We start from the raw sequence: 20223 nt of genomic DNA on the forward strand, positions 1-20223 counted from the left end.
TTGTTAGCAGTTCGCACCTGGCTCCAAGGAACAGACACATACACAAAGAAACCTCAACTGCAGTCAGACAGAATTGGAAGATAATTGCCTACAATTAAATGTTGCCCCTTTTAAATGATAGGCAAATCTAGGTGCATAGCAACATCAAGTAATCAGAATTGAAAATAACTGCTTACTAGGAAATGCCCAGAAGCTGCAGCCAAATTAAGAGAAAAGGAAATCAACAAGATTCCAGGCCCACACCAATGGCCCTCTGAAAAGGAGGGGTGAGGTTGCTCTTAAGGGGAATATTTCACTACTGGGAAAATGTCTACCAAACAAAGGAAACTTTGCCAAACAAAGAAAAGTAAATTTTTGGCCACAAGGTCAGCTCCATGAGAGTGCTTAAACAGACAAAAGACTGCAAATGGTCAAACTGCTGGTTAGTTAAAGTGACAATGCAACTAGAGCTGCTGAACTGCCAGGTGCTTAAAGACAATGCCTAACAAACTGCTGGTCACTCATAGAGCAATCAAGCCTGCAGGCAAGCAAGTTGAAAAACCTGTCTGGTAACTGTGATGACTCAGGCCAGAGCAAAGGGAACTCTGAAAGGGTGGGGGGTGCTGGGAGGGAGGAGGGGTGAAAGGAGGAGAAGAAAAGCCTGGGGGGGGGGGAGTTGGGGGGGGAGGAGGGGGTAAAATGAACATGCCGGGCAAGGAAAAGTTTAGAAGAAAAGGAAAATAGCTGTCCTTTACAGTGAGCCAAAATGAAGTGGAAATATAAACCGCAACCTGTTTTGTCTTGTCTTGTTTTGTTTTGTTTAAAAGCGGTTTTCTTTAGGGACCCTGTACTGGCAAGTGAAGCCAATGACAAGAACCAGGCAAAGGTACACCTTCAAAGGTTCTAAACATATAAATGTACAATGCTGAGGAATGGTTCCCTGGTCAGAAACCCTGAATTGTCCCCCCCAAGCCCTGCCTTATTTCTTCCCCCAAACGCCAAGCGAAAAGGGGGGGGGGCTTAGATAAAGTAAGAGGGGTGAGGTTTAAATACACAGTCTATTCTAAGCCCCAGCATCATTTAAAATTTCAGAGGGGGCTCACAATTTAAGTGGTACCAATGGATGGCAGGGTAAATCAAACCCACACTAAAAGAGTAATAAATCAACAAACGGCAGGCACAAACACATGCTGCCAGCACACACACATACAACTTAACATTAGAGAGGAACAGTCAAGGGCAAGGGAGGGGGGAAAACGTACAAGCACCCTGGCCAACAAATTAAAATGTAAGGCAAACCCAAAGGCAAACCCACTCAGTCACCCAGACCAGCCAGGCTATCGGACGGGCAAGGGCAATAGAAGGGAAAAAACATACATGCACACTGGCCAAAATTAAAATAAAACGCACAGCCACCAAGGCAGAGGCCAGGGAAGGAAAGTGAGGAGACAAGGGAGATAGTAAGATGGCATTCACACTCAGACCTCGCTGGTGGTGGAGTGACCATGTGCTGGGCAAAGGAACAAGCTGCAGCTTAAGAAAGGTAATTCGCACTTAAAAACACCCAAACAAATCCAGCACCAGGAGTGGGGGAAAATAAAAGGTTAAAAGTAGGTTTTTACACAGAAAAGAGGACACAGCAAGACAGCAAGGCAAACTTGGGTGCGTAGGTTTTTTAAAAGCAGTAAAGCAATGAGCGCACGCAAGCCTCCTAAATTTAAAAAGGCAAGCCAGGAACCAGACAGCCTCCACCCACACAAACACCCCCCCCCCGACTCCAAACCTCGTGGCTGAGCTCTTCCCTACGATGACTCCTGACTCGCACAGGACGACGAAGAGAAAAGAGGCCAGGGAGAGGCTGACGCTGCAGCATCAAGGCTGCTGGACACGCCCCCCCACGGCACCTGGTTGGATGGCCACCGGGGGGGGGGGGGCGTGAGCGCCAGCCAGGTGAGCTGGAGGCAGGGGGCTATGCCCCCTGCTAGGGCCGTGTTCAGGCTCCCGCCCACAACCACTCCCCTCTCTTTCAGGGAGGAGAGTCTTTACAAATCAGGATATGATGAACTTCAGCGACTTTGCTATAACGTTTTTTCTAAAGCATCAACTGATCAATCTCTAGTAACTGGTGATAGCCAAGGAAGATCTACATCCTGATAGTTATATTTTCTTGATCTCACCCATCTTCAACCAGGAAGGCCTGGTCCAAATTTGCAAGTGGTCACTAAGCTCTGACTCTCAGGTCTGATCAGTATGAGAGTCCCAGAGGATAATTTTACCTTCCAGAAGCCATGGTTTGAAAAAGAGAGAGAGAGAGAGAGAGAGGTGTTTATGGGTTGCGATGAGGTATGTAAGACAAAGCCCCTCTTCATATGCAGGTTTCTGAGCACTCACAATTTATTATGAATTAGGAACAGCTCAAAATTAGGAACAGCTCAAACGCAGAGCTAGAGTAAATGGCAATATTGTGTTATATCTCAAATTGCCTGTTTTGTTGGTCCCTGTTCTCATCACACACACACACACACACACACGACAAACCAGCTCAGCTAGATACCCCATTTGCCTCCACATACTGTGTGTCTTAATGTTATAAGAGGTGAAAAAGCCGCACACATACGGATACCAATAAAAGGCTTTGCTGGTATTTTTGTTTTTTTTTAAAAAATGACTGCGCTTTCCATTTGATAGGATTAATGTGACCATAAAACTTCCACCTCTATCTCATCAGGTAGATAGGCTTGGTTTGGCTTGGCTTGACCAGCATATGACATGAAATTAATATAGTGTTGTGTACTTCACAGATCACAGATGGTGTCCCTGGGACTTGGGCTTGTGATATCTTCCTATACATAGATTTTTCTCCCTTCCCTCTGAATCCATTTTGATGATGTCTCCTGTAGGAGACATCTTTATTATAGGAAGAAAATTATGCCTAAAACACCACTCGTACAATTTTAAGACCTACTTTTTAAACTCACCTTGTAAGTTATATTCCATTTCAGGCCTGCAATATTATTATTATTTTTTAAAAGAATATACACACACACACACACACACACACACATATATATATTACTATTTACAGTTGAAACCTCTATGAAATGTTTTAGGCTAGAGGAAAGATGATGGAAATTGCTTACAAGCCCAAGTACTCAAAACCCAAGAGACCCGATTAGAGACTTAGGATTTTACGTTACTAAATGTAATTAGTAGAGAGAAATCACTGGAACAAACAAGCATGAATGGCTGCAGGCAGAAGAAGCTTCAAGGCATGTGCTGCACTCATCAACAGGGAAAGCATAACATCATTTGATATTTAAAGCTGCCTTGTGGGAATCATTCTACAAAGGTAAAAAAAATACAAACACAACCATCAGCAACCACTATATTTTCATCCTTGATATGTGAAAGAGCAGGTACCTTCAAGAGACATGAAGACCACTTGGAAAGGATCTGCCATCTTATTGCTGTACGGAGACAACACAATGAACCAGCCACTGGGCAGTATTTAAAGGACAGGCAGAGAACAAAGGTCCTATTTTTGTCCTTATGCCCCAACATTTGCGTTTGTTCATTTTCATGTAGCATTAAACCTGATATTTGCCTGTCTTGGATATACAGCTTTCCATTGTGTATGAAACAAGTGTCTCTGTCCAAGAAATTAAATAAAATAAAGCTTCCATATGGTTGCCTATTTAAATGTTTCTTTATTGACTGCTTTTAACATTTGAGACAGGCCAAAATCCAGAATGCAACATTTTCCCCTGCATGTACATGCAGTGATGGGCAACAGCTTAATCTGTTGTTTTCCTTGTGCAACTGGAAGACCTGTTGAGTCCAGATGGGGAAGAAACCTTGGGAGCCCTAAGCCACTGCAGTCATGTAGTAAATGGAAATGTACGAAGGCATGAGTAGAATAAATATTTTGAAAGCAGCAACTTTAAAACAGGTCAGGAATTCAGTGAATAAACATTGTACAGCAAAATGAACACACTATTTAAATGCATTTCATTAGCTGAAGCCGTTTCCTTGGTAACAAAAAACAGAAACCAAGGGAAAAGCTTGCATCCATCAGATAATGAAAATGTTGAAAATGAACCTGCTATTGTAAAAAATAAATTGACAAAGCGTTCTACTGTATTGTGGTAGTAAGAGGGGGCGGGGAACCAAGACTAGCCCCCACCTCCTCCGTTCCTGATCTAGTATTTCTTACAATTCCTTCAAGATTAATCTTCTTGTGATCTCCAGGCAACTCTTGACTGGCAAGAGCATGACTTTCAAGTGGGGTTTAGCTGCATCTAATTTCACTTTACAGTGTTGGTGGGCCAATGTAGAGTACATTGGGAGTGGTTTTGCACCCAGTTGACTGAGTTGCATATTGTACTATATGCAGAACCTTTTGTTAAATTTCTGAACGCTGTATTTTGTTTTCTGGGGAAATGTTATTTGCAGTTCAATGCTGGGTATTCCCAGCATTTTGGACAGATAATAATAAATGCCCCCCAAATTCAGGGGACCTCCCTGAATACCAACTGTGCTAGGCTATGTTGTACAGCTGCCCTACACAAGGGCCGCCCATGTACCAGCTGCCTCCTTTTAAAATAAAACAGCTGTCTTGTGGCTAGCTTTCTGCAAAAGCCAATAAAGAGCACCACTGAAGAGGCCATATGCAATGTTTTATTTCGTCAGACTCCCACTTTTTCATTTATTAATGGTTTGGGGTTGTTTGGGGTTTTTTGCTTATTCCATATTGCTATGGGTGGATGAAAAAATTGATTAGAAGATGAAAAATCCTTGTTATGAAAAACTTGGGATTGAAGATGGTATTCAGGGAATTTGTGGAAACAGCTATGCTCAGAAACCATGAAAAACAAAGAGAACTCTGGGGAAAGCAAGAGGTACAGCACCAAGGAGCATAAGGAAGTATGATTTAGGGTTGTATCCAACTAAGTTCTGCTCAGAGTAAACACACTGAAATTAATGCACCTATGATAGTCAAGTCCATTAATTTCATTGGACTGCTCTGAATATGAGTAGCATTGGATACAACCCTTTCAACTCAGAAAGAAACTAGACTCCATGGCACAATGACCAGACTGGATAGCATACTGCTCAGAGAAGGCTTAGCCCCCTTGTTTGAGTCAATGAACATAGGTAACATCAAAATCACAGACCACACCCCAGTAGAAGCTACCCTTAAAATATGAGATGAAACATGAACCACCCCAACTTGGTCTTTCAGTCCCATCCTAAGCACAAACAAATTAATCGGAGAGTCTTAAGAAAACTTTCCAGAACTACTTCAAGGACGCAGACAATATTACAACTTCGCTCCTTTGGGACACAATGAAAGCAGTCCACCAGAGGAGCCTGCATAAAAGAGAAAGCATCCCTTAAAAAACAAACCTCCTCAAAAATTAGCAAAATAGAACAAGACATCACAGCCCTCTCATCATGCTACAAGCAGGAGCTAAAAGACTCCTTAAACTTATAGGACAGAAAAGAAGGGAAATAGACTCACTAGAAATCAACAAAACAACGATCAACATCCTATATTCAAAAAAACGCTTCTATGAGTAAGGAGGGAAAAACTCCAGACTATTAGCAAACAGGTGTAGGGGGGGAAAATCACTCAAAACAAGAATACATTGCATCACCAAAAATGATGGTAGCAAAACATTCTCCTCCAAAGAAATAACCTCAGAATTTGCAAATAATAATAATAATAATAATAAAAATACTCCCACAACTCATCTGAGAAGGAAATCAGAAAATTTCTAGCAGGACTGACCATGCTAACCTTAACCGCTGAAGAGCAAGAATTAATGGACAGTCCTATCACCCTGGAGGAAATAGATATGGTCCTCAAAAATCTGAAACCACACAAAGCCTCAGACTAAGTAAAAGAACATAAGCTTTACCACCCTACCCCCTCTCCCTTCTCTCCCCCTCTTTTCTTCCCAACCCTACACTACATATAACACCAATGTCTCACAACAAATGTAACTGATGTGTAGAAAACACAACCTGAAGAAAGAGACAATGCATGTGCTTTTGTAAACAAGGAAAATCTTTAATCAATATATTTTTTTTTAAAAAAAGAAATAAACTGGACTATATTCAACTTACTTGTAGGGGAAAGTGTGTATACAATTGCAACACAACTTTTCTTTTTAATACTTTAAGTTCATCTTTTTAAAAATAGATTGATTTTAAAGTGCATGTACTCCGTAAAACCCTTAGTAATGTGGAGTGTGCAAACACTTGCCTACACATATATGAGTGCCCTTCCACCCAGACCTGCAAGACATTAGCCCCATTCATATATATGGGATTGGTGACATGGCAACCAAAAATGCAATCACATAGAAGCTGCTCCTTGCAGCAAGTTGTTTGGCTGAAGTGATTCCCCCATGCATTGGCAATGATTTTTAACCATCCTATGAGTATGCACCTCATGAGAAGAGAAGACTCCCTGGAAAAGACCCTGATGTTGGAAAAGATTGAGGGCACAAAGAGAAGGGGATGACAGAGGACGAGATGGTTGGACAGTGTTCTCGAAGCTACCAGCATGAGTTTGACCAAACTGCGGGAGGCAGTGGAAGACAGGAGTGCCTGGCGTGCTCTGGTCCATGGGGTCACGAAGAGTCGGACACGACTAAACGACGACAACAACAAATGAGTATGCATTCTCAACATTAAAAAAGAAGAGACCCTCCCTGGAATACACTTCATACAAATGGCATCTGGACTCCATAGTTATTATGTAATTGTGGTGGTTGTCCCCACCCCCACTCCCCATAGCTATTACTGCAAAATTACCACTCAGAGTGGATGGCAACCCAGTCAGATGGGCGGGGTACAAAAAATAAAATTTGCTATGACCTTGATTTTGATATGTGTTTAAGTAATTTGTATACCACTTTATGAACACAGAAAGTCTTTTAACACACAACCATAAAACAAGTTGTAAGAAAAATTGAAATACAAGAATAAAACAGCTAGTCAGCAGAACAAAGACCCTCAAATCAACAGCAAGAAGGTCGTCTTAACTTGCCTCCCGAAAGATAACAGGGAAGAAGTTAATACGGCTCACCCACGGTAGATCAAATTCCAAACTATGAGGTTACAAACAGGGAAGGCCAGTTTAGTGTGCAGAGGCCAATATGACCTTCACAAAAAAGCAGAAGCAAGTCATTTTTTAATGCTGATGGTGGGCAGCGGGAGATTGCTGTATTTTTCATACTAGAAGAGAGGCAATCAGGACCTGAGCTCTCCAGGGAAACAGATTGGTAGCCAATGCAGGAGTCTCAAAAGGGCTATTACAGGATGGGGCCTACTTGTACATGTCAACAGCCAAGCGGAAACGTTCCACACTAGCGGAAGCTCCTGAACCATATTCAAATGCAGCTCTACATAGATTGCAATACGGTACTCCCATCTGAAAGTCACCACACACCTGTCTCTATGTCAAAAGTGGTGAATTCCTGTTTCGAACCCCACGTTCAGATAGCAGTGGTAAAGTGTCTTGTTTGTGGGGAGACAAGAGCTCATCTACTGTGGAAGAAATAGACTGAAACTTCCTGCCCACCAGCAGCTTACAGAGTTTTATTCATTCTCTTTGCTGGAAAAATATTAGTTTGGATAATTTTATTCTGCTCACTGAACCTGTTTTATTCCACACTCAAACAAGCTAATTAAAACCCCACTGTGTTTTTGTTTAATCCTATTTTCAGGAAGTCAGGAAAACAATGAAATACCTCCATCGTTTTCCTAAGCTTGTCTATCCTGTTGCACTGATGATCTTTGTTGCTGGTGATATTTTGCGGCTGGTTTTGTCGTTGCTTAGATTTAAGATACATTTCATTATATGTTCTATGGTTTTAATTTTTACTGACGAACCGCTCAAGGAACTTTAGTTACTGGATGGTAACTAAATATTGAAAATAAACAAATAAACTTATTGACGTGATTTGAGGCAGATTCTTCAGTGACAAGACTTTCTTTTCTTTTCTTTTTTGTAAACTGAGTTCTTAATTAATTTTCAGGCCACTGGGCAACATCTAACACTATACAAGCAGCCTTCTGCTCATGCAAAACAACGTCCTTTCCTCTTTTTCTCCCTGCAGTCTCCCACCAAATCTGCTCAGAGAGTCCCATAGTGGATGGGACTGCAAGGTGGCATGCGAATCCATTTCGTCAACACTGACAGCTGGTATTCATGCAGGACCCTTATATTATGGACATGCATTTATGTTTACATTTTTATTTCGTGGGGGGATAACCAATTTGGGAAGCAGCTCTGGCTCCCAATGATCCGCATTACACTATAGCCTATCAGAGTAAGAATTAACCTCCTCCATCCTTAGCTAAAAATGAATTTTCCAGTGTGCTAATAAATTTTTGTCTCATTTGTGCTTTGAATTGCCGATACCATTCCATAAGCTGTTTCCTCCTCTGAATCTTTTGTTGCAAAGTCATATTTTGCTCTTTTTCTAAAATGGCAGGAAGTTCTCTCCAGTTTTTAATAAAGATAAAGGGAGCTCCCGTGGTCTTTAGTAATTGCAGTGGGGCACTGTGGGACACAGATGAATTTCCGCAATTGCCTGGTGTCATTACATCTTCTACAACAGGAATGGAGCCAAATGAGCATGCCTCATAAACCCTGTAGCATTCTGTATTTACTCCCACTGGGCATAATGTGAGATCACTCTGTAGCAATGCGTCGTGGTAGTTTCGAAGGCTCTCATTTGTTTCCTGAGGCCACCACCTAGAAAAAAAAGACAAAAGGATGCTGAAAGTGCATACTTCGTCAACAACAGATTTTGCGGAAAACAAAAGATTCACACCACATTTTTAGTGCAGCTGTTCGGTGTAGCAGCCACAGCTACAACAGTAATATCTAAGAACTGGGGAGTGGATAGTTTACATCACTGTTTCCCCAGTGCCTTCATCAATCATTACTGCCTTGTTTTAAAGAGCTTAATGGCTTGGATCCTAAGATAAGTTAACGTAAGGAAGTTCACAAAAGTAATGTTTCCTGTCCTCTCCTCCATCTCAGCAGCCTCCTGACTCTCATCCCACATTGTTCAGGTGACTATTAGGGGGCAAAGGGGGCTTTTGGGGGACACACACAGATGGAACAGACCCAAGTCATTATGTTGATTTTTACTTATTTGTGAGGTTGATCAGAAAGAAAGAGTGCATATTTTAAACGATTTATAAAATAACAAACTGGAATAGTCAAGAGAATGAACAACAGTGCTTTGACCTTGAGTGCTGCACATCTCAAACTATTTCTAAAGGATTTCCATTCAAATTCTATGCGTTCATACACACAGCTCAAAAATAGAAAGTGGTCAGGGATTATGGGAGTTGTAGTCCCAAAACATCTGGAGGGCTGAGTTTGCCTATGCCTGCCCTAAACGGCCTCAGCCCAGTAAATCTGAAGCGGTGTTTCCACTCCCATTGTTCAGCCCGGACACTGAGGTCCAGCTCCGAGGGCCTTCTGGTGGTTCCCTCCCTGCGAGAAGTAAGGTTACAAGGGAACCAGGCAGAGGGCCTTCTCGGTAGTGGCGCCTGCCCTGTGGAACGGCCTCCCACCAGATGTCAAGGAAATAAACAACTATCTGACTTTTAGAAGACAGATGAAAGCAGCCCAGTTTTATTCTGTTTTTAGTATTCTGTTGCCAGATGGGCGGATCATCATCATCATCATCATCATATTGGAACTCTACTTGCACATCATGATGCATATAGCAGTTTTATAAAGTGCTGGTATGGTACCGGTATTTGAACCCTTATCATAAAGCCATCATCCAACAATTTTGGCATTTCAAAACGCACGTGCACGCGCGCACACACACACACACACACACACACAAACCATGCGGGCAATTATTGCAAATTGGTATCAAAATTCTGATGCAGTCAACATAAAACATTGGAATTTTAAACTGTTAATATTTTTGCTGTTACAGACTACAGTTCTTACTCTTCTCTGGCTGAAATCCAACAAAGCTTATCAAGTCCATTTTGCTTCAGGACGTCCACTAGGATCTCTCTTGTTGAATTCTTATAAATGGTTCCTAAGAAATTACACTGGTACGGTCTTGGCGTGTGGAGCATTGACCAACTCGGTTCAACTACAGGGAAGTATCTGTAGCTGTAATGAAAAGAAAACATGTCTCTGTGTATGAAGCAGTTGTCAGAGGGGAAAAAACCACGAATGCAAGGATTTGGAACTATTTGTTTATGAAGGTTGCAATCCACAGTGTACTTACAGGACTGTAAATCACATTTCATTATGCCTACTTCAGACTGTAATCCTAAGCATGCTTTCCTTGGAGGAAGTCTCATGTGGGACTTATGTCTTAGTAGACATGCATAGGAATCTGTTTAGCAGTCAAACTTATCTGTCTCCAACTCCGCTCACAGCCTTTTCCATGCTAGTCTGCCCCTTCATTTTATTCAAAACTTTCTATTCCTGATCTACATCTACTTTCTTGCTAACAGAAGTGACTGGCTTCTTTAAAACTGACACTCCTAATTGTTTATTTGGTTACATGAGCCTGTTGAGAAGATGCAGAATGTAAAGCGCCGTTCTTCCCTTTCCCCCCTAATAAATGGTGCGTCAATTCAAAGGCTCTTTCATTTGGCTTCATTCTTTCATTTCTATTTAAGCCATTCACAAAAGTGAAAGGCATGTCCTTTCCATCTTAGTACAGTGATGCCCCGCAAGACGAATGCCTCGCAAGACGGAAAACTCGCTAGACGAAAGAGTTTTCCGTTTTGGAGATGCTTTGCGAAACAAATTTCCTATGGGCTTGCTTCGCAAGACGAAAATGTCTTGCGAGTTCCTGCGGGTTTTTTTTCCTTCCCCCCCCCTTTTTCTAAGCCGCTAAGCCGCTTATCCGCTAAGCTGATAAGCCGCTAAAAGCCGCTAAACTGCTAATAGCGGCTTATCAGCTTAGCCGTCAATGGGCTTGCTTCGCAAGACGAAAAATCGCTAGACGAAGAGACTCGCGGAACGGATTCTTTTCGTCTTGTGAGGCACCACTGTACAGCATTCACGACCACATTTACGTCAGCGGAGTACAACTCCCCAAGTGCAACCTTTGCACGCAAGAACTCTCCTTGCTTTTTTTGTCTCTGTGATATTTTTATCAACCTTTGATCCAAGGAAGGACAGCCTGTGATCCCCCAGATTTTACTGGATGACTGTCTATGGCCACTGACCATGCTGGTTGTGGCTGTGGGGAGCTGAGCCCCACAACATCTGGAGGCCATAGGATCACTATTCCCGTTTTAGCCAATTTTTAACACAGCACAATCTACTGAGCTCCTGAAGAAATGGACCAGCAATGCATTCACAATCCAAGAACTTATTATTATCATCCATTTGACAAGTTATTCCACTTCATTCTAAGATTTAGGCTGCAAGGGAAGACCCCATGGTGAAACTCTTTTATAAGCATCTTCCATAGGATATACTGGTGATGAGAGGAGCCCTTCTTCTTGCCCCAAATCAGCTAACATTAATGGAGCAACAGAACAGTGGCACATGCTATAGTTATTTCCATCCCACCAAGAGTGCAGTCTGGGGGGCCCAAATATCTGCAAAACTATGTTTCATGCAATTCTGTTGTGTTCAGATCCACTATATTACCAATATAGTTATGCAACTGCCCCTCAGTGAGAAAAAGTAGTATACAAATATAAAATCAGATCTCTTGTAATTTAAATACAATCCTAACTTAAAAAAAAAAGAATCTCAATGTAAATGCTGGTATATATTAGCTGAAAGAATGCAACCTGTGTAGGCATCACAGCAATCAGCCCTGTATACCTGAAGGAGAGTCTCCACCCCCATCGTTCAGCAGGTCCAGCTTCAAAGCCCTTCTGGTGGTTCCCTCCCTGCGAGAAGTGAGGTTACAGGGAACCAGGCAAAAGGCCTTCTCGGTAGTGGTGCCTGCCCTGTGGAACGCCCTCCCACCACATGTCAAGGAAATAAACACCTCTCTGATTTTTAGAAGACATCTGAAGGCAGCCCTGTTTAGGGAAGTTTTTAAGGACTGATATTTTATCGTGTTTTTAATATTCTGTTGGGAGCTGCCTAGAGTGGCTGGGGAGACCACTCTATTATTACAGTATTATTATTATTATTATTATTATTATTATTATTATTATTATTATTATTATTCTGTACAAGTTGACTCAGAAGGAAGGGCCTATGTGCCCAGTGGAGTTTTCTTCCAAGGAACTGTTCACAATTGAATTCCCACCCACTTAAAACTGTAGTTTAATCAACAAATCATTTCTGATTCTTAAACACAATAATCCTACTCCCAAAGTGAAAACTAGCACTATCAGCAATAGGAAAATGCTACTTTTTGCTTAATACAGCTATTCTACAAAGCATTATGTATTCAACATATATCCCATCTTAATTAACTGTTATACACATAAATACATAGAACATAATTTTTAGGCATATGTAAAATTAAAAATATTTTCCTGAATGTTTTCAGGACTTACGTAGCAACTCCCAAAGGCCAGTGGAAAATATCTTCTTCGTTCACTAAGGGGCTGTCGTATATTACGAAGAGAAGGTCCACAAACCCCCCATATCTTTTTAAGTAAGGGGAAATCCATTCATTTTTGCACTGTTCATTTCCAAGCAACACAACAGCAACATGCTGCAGCTTGTGAGTTTGTACTAATGTTTGTGCATAATGCAGCCACTGAGTGGCGTAGGAGATCTTTCCTTCCTCTCGGCCATTCAGCACTAGAACCACATTGTCAGCTTCTACTGAGAAGTAGCCGGGGACAACAGCTGGACCCGTAATGAAGCTGTGAATGACAAAGCACAGGCATTGCAAGGTTTACAGGTATTACAAATAATGCAATATAACACACCAGATGGACATTTTAAATAATAGCTAACCACTGATGCTCAAAGGATTTTGCTCTATCGTTTTTGTAATGGAATGAAGAGGAACTGTGCAATTTCTCCCAAGAAATTAAGATCACCATAAGGCTTTGTCCTGCACTGTCTGTTGCTGCCAACTCTTCAATGGCCTGACCCCAAGGCTTGTTGTACCAGCAATACATATATATTCACACACACACAAACACACACAAAGATGTGCCAACCAATGTGCAGGCAAGTATCACATTATTCATTGCTGAATAAACATTCTGTTTGAACAATTTCGCTAACTAATGCACAAAATTACGTTAAGTATGTTCACTGGGCTAAGAAATACTGCCACAACTAAACTTAAAAGAGGTATCATACAATTGGTACCTGAAGAATGATTTCCCTGCTGTGACGCTTCCTTCTCTCCACTGGGCTGACACATCAGCAGGCTCAAGAAGACCTTCAAAGATATGCTGCCACAGGTAAAGGCCTATGAAAACATGATTTATAGTTTGAACAATATGGGACGCATCTGAACTCCTAGACACCTTAACCAGAAATGAAGATAAAAAGAAGCAAAGCAGGCCGACTCCAATAAAGCGACACAACTTGGCAAGGTAAATAAAGGTCTGCAATAAGTAAGAGCAATGAAGGGTGCTTTAGGGAGGGGATCTAAGCAGATGAGAACGCAAGACACCTACAGGAGTGCTGATGCATGCAAGGTGCACTTATATCTGCAAGGTGATATAAGGCTTTGGGATATTTGGCATGGAGAGAAGCCCTGGCCCACTAGGAGGAAAACCTGAGAGCAGAGCTGCCTTTGACAGATCCCACTCTCAGGCTAACATTTCACCCCATTCAGTATTGAAGAAAGACACCCTCAGAAACCTTAGAAGCATCATAGAGAGTGTCCGTCCATTTACCACTGCAAAGGGCTTTATACCATCAATGTGAAATCAATGAGAGGAATACAGAAAAATAGGAAAGGTGTCAGGGACTGGCAGGGCTCCAAGGAAAGGGTGGAAAAAGAAATGGGGCCAAAGGCTAATCCAGCAGAAGGGGGGAGAGATTTATGGCGGTTTGTGCCTTCCACAAGGCAGGAGCCAGAGCTGAAGGAGGAGTCTCAGCAAAGTAGCAGGAATGGACTTTTCCTTGGGGTTTACTCCTGAAGCCTTTCTCATGAATGAGTATAGCCGCAAGGCAGTGGAGTTTTAGGATCAGGGTTTTCCTTCTCCTATGGGCTACCTTCCTAGGTTGATGAGCCCCATCTGCCCCTGTACGTTCAGAAACTTTTAACATCTGTAGTCAAATTAATTTTTTAATCACTGGGCAGGAAATGTAATGCTCCATTTTACAAGATATGATCCTAATAATATCTACTAGGAAGCTAGTCCAATGGAAGTTAACAAGGCTTGCTATCAGCAAAGTGGGCTTGGAATCCTGCCTAACATTATAATCCTAAACTCAGTTATGAGGAAGTAAACCCACTGAATGCAATAGTTCAGTAATGAAATGTTAAGGATCGAACCAAAGGAGTGAAGCAATATTATTTAGAAACAGCAATCACATTGCTAATGACAAGCGCTTACCAATAGCAGCTTTCCCCCAAATTTGTACCCTCAGGTCTGTTTGTTCCTGTTGCACTTGCATCTTTTTTAACAGTTGAAGACTATTTGCAGACTTCCGCTGCAAATCGTTTTTCTCATCAACTTCCCAAGGATTCCATTCTTCAGTTCCCAAAACAGCATGTTCTAAGAATAAAAAATGTAGACAACGTGAACCATTACACCAGAACTTTGTTGAATGTGTTGTTACAGGCCCGTGCTGTAGATATACTAAAACTGTGACAACTGAAGTGCATAAATACTTTTTTATATAATAAAAAACACTACGGAAACATAGCTCAGCATATGCTTTCTATGCAAATTGTCATGACCCCAAAGTCCAGCAATGATCAAGAGACCAAGCAGAAGGCTACAACATCACTGGTTAAGAAGCCAGAATTTGTTCCTGACAGTGATCCTAATGCTGGTAATCAGGGGACCACTGAATCCAAAACAGGCAGGAAGGAGCCACTGAACCAAATGCCACAGCATCAGAGCCCATAGATTGGAGCCAGGATCCTTGGAGATACTTTCACTTGAATCAAGGGTCCCAATAGTACCCATCCAGTTCAACAGGTCATGGAATACAGTAGAAATGTCCATCCTCATGCCACAGGGTTGACTCTTTAAGAGGCTATTTCTCCCAAAGGGGGAAGCCTGGGAAATGTGGATTGGAGGCAGAGACTCAAAAGGCCTCAGTTCACTTCCAACCCTTGTTTAGAACAAGTGGCTTACTAGGAGCTTTCCACGGTGCTGAAATTATTCTGTGGGCTCCTTTGTGAAGCCAGAACAATACATGGTCCCAGCTTCTAACCCTGGCTGCAAAAGATTTCTGTCTGAAACACTGGAGATCCTCTGCTGGTCAATGCATATAATGTTGGGCTAGATAGACCAATGGTCTAACTTGGCATAAGGCAGCTACCAAGGAGTCAGTTATAACTCTTTGTGATGTGCTTCTTTCAGTGCTGCCTCTCATGACTCACAGACACACAACTGTCAGGAACATCTTCAGGACCCTCCCAACTACGGGGCACGGTATTGCCACCTCCTTTGGTTCAGATGACTCGTGTATGGTGCCCTTGCCTCCTCAGTTCCACAGGAGCAAAAAATGGCAGAATAAGGTAAGAGCCATTTAACAGCCTGGCGTGCAGGTACTTTTCAAGAAAACAGTTCACAAAGCTATCATGTTAGAACTCTGGGAGCTCTCCAGGATCCTGCAGGTGCTCTGTATGCCTTGAACTCTTGATGGGACACAGGTGTGAACCTCAGGTGTGTACTGTCCCACTCCTCTACAACTCCTCATCCCCACCAGGCTTGCCCATTCATTTTCCCTTTCCTCCATCCTAATTGTGGTAAGCAGTTCTTCCAGGAGGGAGTTTCACTTGGCTCAGCTGGTAAGGCTGCCTCTTGTTGGCTTTTCTACCTTCTTTATGAACGCGTGTTTACATTTTTGCTCCAGTCATTTAACTTCGTAGAATCAATATGTAACAGCAACATACACAAGAGCTCAGTAAAGTCACAGCAGCTAACCTATTAGTCTTAACCCCTCTTGAATTTTGGAAGAAGGGAGAGATTCTCTCAGGTAGCTGCTTACGTTATTATGGAGAATGTAATAAATCACCCATTGCATGCCTGCCTGGCTACCTTACGGGGCATGCAAACTGCCTTCCTTAAAAGACTGAGCCATGGAAAAGCAATACCACCCAAGAAAATATGATGAGCACTTTTACTGGGGTAGTGGCAATGGCTACCCAACAGGCCAACACAGTTTAAACCTGAAGCTCTTTCCTTCTTCCACTTTACACACACAAGAAAATGGAAGAATGTAAAATGTAGCAAACTGCCCATTATTAGAGAAACTAAATCCCAAAGTGCATGTGAGAGTTTCCTTCACCATGCACACACTGATCTTACGAAGCAGGAGAGAACTATTGTAAGCTTCAACCATGTTAGAAACACACAGTTGAGGTGTTTGCTCAATATTAGTAGGCCTTGTGGCTCTGACTTGGCTGAAGCAGGAACTCAGAAACAGACATTCAAACTAGACAGCTGTTTCACTAAGCAGTGTTATTCGTACCTATGCACACCAGGGGGCTAATGAGCTTGTGTAGGAACTGCGAGCCTATATTGGATGAGTGAAGAAAGGATTGTTTCTTTGCACTTCTCCTTTCAACAGAGTATGCATCCAAAGGAAAGCAAAAAATTGCTAATAAATGACATCTGTGCTCAGGTGCACATTTAGACTGATCCTACCTAAAGTGCTTTTAGGAGTTTGGAAGAATTTTCCTGCAAACCTTGGTTGTTTCACAAACTGTAGGGACCCTCTCCACAGTCTTGTCCTGTCCTTCATTTTGGTTGCCACACATAATAGGAGCTTGGAGAAAACTGAAGTGATTGGTTAGGATTCAGGGGGAAAAGGCCCAACTTTTATTACAAAGTTTGTAATTTCCAAACTCTGCCCTGCTTCGACCACTTGGAAATTGGAAAGGGTTTGGCAGACCACTTAATGAATTTTCTGCACTAGGTGCTAAAGTATTTTGGAATTCAAATTTCAACGTGATAAAATACAATAAGTAATAAAAGACGTTATAAAAAAAAAAACGGTTAAAATCAATATGACTATTTCAGTGTGATGGATATGTCTGTTGTGCTAAACGAATTTATTTCTTACTGTTTCCATTTCCATATGTATTAACTCTCCATTCCTCTTCAGTGCCTTATCTGTCTCTTTTCCCTATTTGGGTTCTTCCTTTGTTTTGATGCCAGCCCTGAATTTATTCCTGCGAGGAAGTCAGAGCCTCTCTGCCCCTCATCATTTCTGGCCCATCCCATCCATCTTCCAGACAGACTTCTGAGTTCAAAGAAAGACAGAGCAGCCACTGTGCTTACTCACAAAGCATTCTTCACACATAGCTCCACTGCTCCACAGAGCTGCCACCAGAGAGTTGAAGCTCACAGATCACTGGAGGTCCATGGACCACACTTTGGGAACCCCTGGTTTACTCAACCTGCAATTCAGTACCAACTGTTTCCAAGCAATACCAAGTAATACTAACAATAACACAAAATATGATAGACAATCTACACCACTTTCTTCCTATGCTACCACCTTAATGAAAATATAATAAATATAATGAATACTTATGCTGGAAGCTGCTGACTTTACTCCAAAACGTAAAATTCTTGTTCTAGGGCCTAATACATAGTCTACACCAGGCACAGGCAAACTCGGCCCTTCAGATTTTTTGGGACTACAACTCCCATCATCCCTAGCTAACAGGACTGGTGGTCAAGGATGATGGGAATTGTAGTCCCAAAAAATCTGAAGGGCTGAGTTTGACTATGCCTGGTCTACACCAGCCTTTGCTAACCTCCAGATGGCTACTAGCCAAGGCTACAGCTACTCGCCATGATGGCCCTGCTCTGCTCCACAGACAGAGGAGCTGATTGAAACCACAGGAGGAGAGAGTGCTCTTGTGCTCAGGTCTTGCTTGTGGGTTTCCTGCAGGCATCTGGTCGGCCACTGTGAGAACAGGATGCTGGGCTACATGGGCCACTGGCCTGATGCAGCAAGCTCTATGTATGTTCTTAGATGTTGTTGGACTACAACTCACATCATCCCATCATTGGCCATGCTAGACAGAGTTGATGGGAGTTGTGTTGCAAAACATCCGTATGGCATCCGGTTTATACTATGAAGTAATCACCTGTTAAGGGACGCGGGTGGTGCTGTGGGTTAAACCACAGAGCCTAGGACTTGCCGATCTGAAGGTTGGTGGTTCGAATCCCCATGATGGAGTGAGCTCCTGTTGCTCGGTCCCTGCTCCTGCCAACCTAGCAGTTCGAAAGCACGTCAAAGTGCAAGTAGATAAATAGGTACTGCTCTGGCAGGAAGGTAAATGGTGTTTCCGTGCGCTGCTCTGGTTCGCCAGAAGCGGCTTAGTCATGCTGGCCACATGACCCGGAAGCGGTACGCCGGCTTCCTCGGCCAATAAAGCGAGATGAGCGCCACAACCCCAGAGTCGGCCACGACTGGACCTAATGGTCAGAGGTCCCTTTACCTTTAATCACCTGATATTAACATCTGCTTCAACAGTTAAATACCAGTTTGTGACATCTGCTTGTAATACATTTGCTTAATGAAAACAATGGTGGCAACCTTAACCTGACACCGTTCCAACCTCTGCATGAATCTCGTTTCCTATACTTTGTTACCATTTTCTAACAAAATCAAGCCCAAAAGAATCTACAACAATATATACCTATCCCTTTCTCTTCTTAAAAGCACTTTGGAGTTCTTGGGAAGTGCCTGATGGTACAAGACTGTGGACTCTCAGAATCTGGCCAGCAGGGGTGCCAACATGAATAAAATAATGGGGGTGGGAAAACGGGTAAGCTCTGCCCCCACATAATGGATCACAAGACAGGCATGCACACTATTAGACTGGCAATGCCCATCCACTTTGAGGGTCGGCCCCTTCAAATATTTTGAGGGGCCCCTGGAAGTGCCCTCGGCCCCTAGAAGTCTGCCCCCAATGTTGGCCAGTCCCCTGGATACATCACTTGAAGCACCATATAGGAACAGAATAGGACTTGTATGTGCCTGTCCTAACTTGCAACATTGCATTTCCCCATAAACTCTAAATGCAAATCCTGCTGTAACGGGGAGTGCAGAGAGTCAGCCTCTCAAGGAGCCAAGACTGCAATGCTATACACACCTAAAACTAAATACTACTAATAATACAGTAATAAATGACTGTGGGGATGCTTGTCATACAGAGAGCAACAGGGCAGGTGGTGGGGCAGCGGAATTAGAGGCGGCGGCGGCGGCGGCGTTGGGAAGGAAGGAAGGAGTCCCCTTTACCTCGCCCCTGCTTTTCCCTCGGGGCGGCAGCTCGCGAGGCGGCCGGGCGGCGGGGCTTCAGGAAGACGCTGTAAGCCGCGTAGAGGGAGAAGAGCAAGTAAGCGGCCAGCAGCGCGGAGCACAGCCGCTTCCGAGTGAGCCGCATCTTTCACGGCCCCGCGGGCGCCGCCATCTTGCCCGGGAAGTGACGCGCGGAGGGAGGCTTTGCCAAGAGACGGGCGGAGAGAGAGAGGCGGGCGCGCCCGGAGGATTCGGGACACGCGCGTCCCGGACGGACCCAGGGGGGCTCCGTGGGTCACGCGCGCTTGGCTCGGGCCTGGTTCTCCCGGGGAGTCTCGACAGCAACGGGACGAGGGAGGGGAGCCTGCCTGTTTGCGCAACCCTCCCGGAGAAGGCGAGGGTCTCATCCTCCGTGCGTGGTTTCAGTGCGCAGCGTCTTCAGATAGGGCTGGGAAAATCTCTTCCCCAAAAAACCCAGAAGAACCTTTACCTGCCACAGGCTGCATACATCCAAAGCATGGGCGTAGCCGGGGGGGGGGGGGGGTTGGGCAGCAGCCGCCCCTAAATCAATCAAAATGAATGCAAATCTGAGGTTCCCAACAAAAATCCTTCCTACACCCATGATTCAAAGCACACCCACCCAGGAACCTGCAGTTTAGCCATCACAGAACTACAATTTCCAGCACCCTTAAGAAACTATCGTTCCCAGGGTTTTCTTTTTCCCCCTGAGGTGGGTGTGCTTTGAATGCAGCACATACCCTCCAACATTTCCCCAATGAAAATAGGGGGACCCTTATTCCAGGGTCAGCAAACCTTTTCAGCAGAGGGCTGTTCCACTGTCCCTCAGACATTGT

General features: G+C 43.4%; 1 protein-coding gene across 1 annotated transcript; it reads right to left on the minus strand.

Moving 5' to 3' along the window:
- Positions 1-6031: 6031 nt before the first annotated feature.
- RXYLT1 (ribitol xylosyltransferase 1) lies at positions 6032-19566 on the minus strand. Its single transcript, XM_079994337.1, has 7 exons — positions 19370-19566; positions 14491-14652; positions 13289-13391; positions 12517-12831; positions 9974-10144; positions 6656-8749; positions 6032-6419 (listed from the first exon to the last, which is right to left on the minus strand). Exons 1-6 carry the CDS (start codon positions 19512-19514, stop codon positions 8329-8331), a joined length of 1317 nt encoding a protein of 438 aa, XP_079850463.1. The 5' UTR covers positions 19515-19566; the 3' UTR covers positions 6032-6419; positions 6656-8328.
- Between the last annotated feature and the right edge of the window lie 657 nt (positions 19567-20223).

This window comes from Podarcis cretensis (genome assembly GCF_951804945.1).
Source record: "Podarcis cretensis genome assembly, chromosome: 10".
Taxonomy (NCBI): domain Eukaryota; kingdom Metazoa; phylum Chordata; class Lepidosauria; order Squamata; family Lacertidae; genus Podarcis; species Podarcis cretensis.

Coding starts and splice junctions, on each gene's coding strand:
- RXYLT1 (XM_079994337.1), bottom strand. CDS start 19,514: ATGCGGCTCACTCGGAAGCGGCTGTGCTCCGCGCTGCTGGCCGCTTAC. Junction 10,145..12,516: donor TGGCCTTTGGGAGTTGCTAC/GTAAGTCCTGAA, acceptor TTTTCATTACAG/CTACAGATACTTCCCTGTAG. Junction 8,750..9,973: donor TGGATTTCAGCCAGAGAAGA/GTAAGAACTGTA, acceptor TTTTTTTTCTAG/GTGGTGGCCTCAGGAAACAA.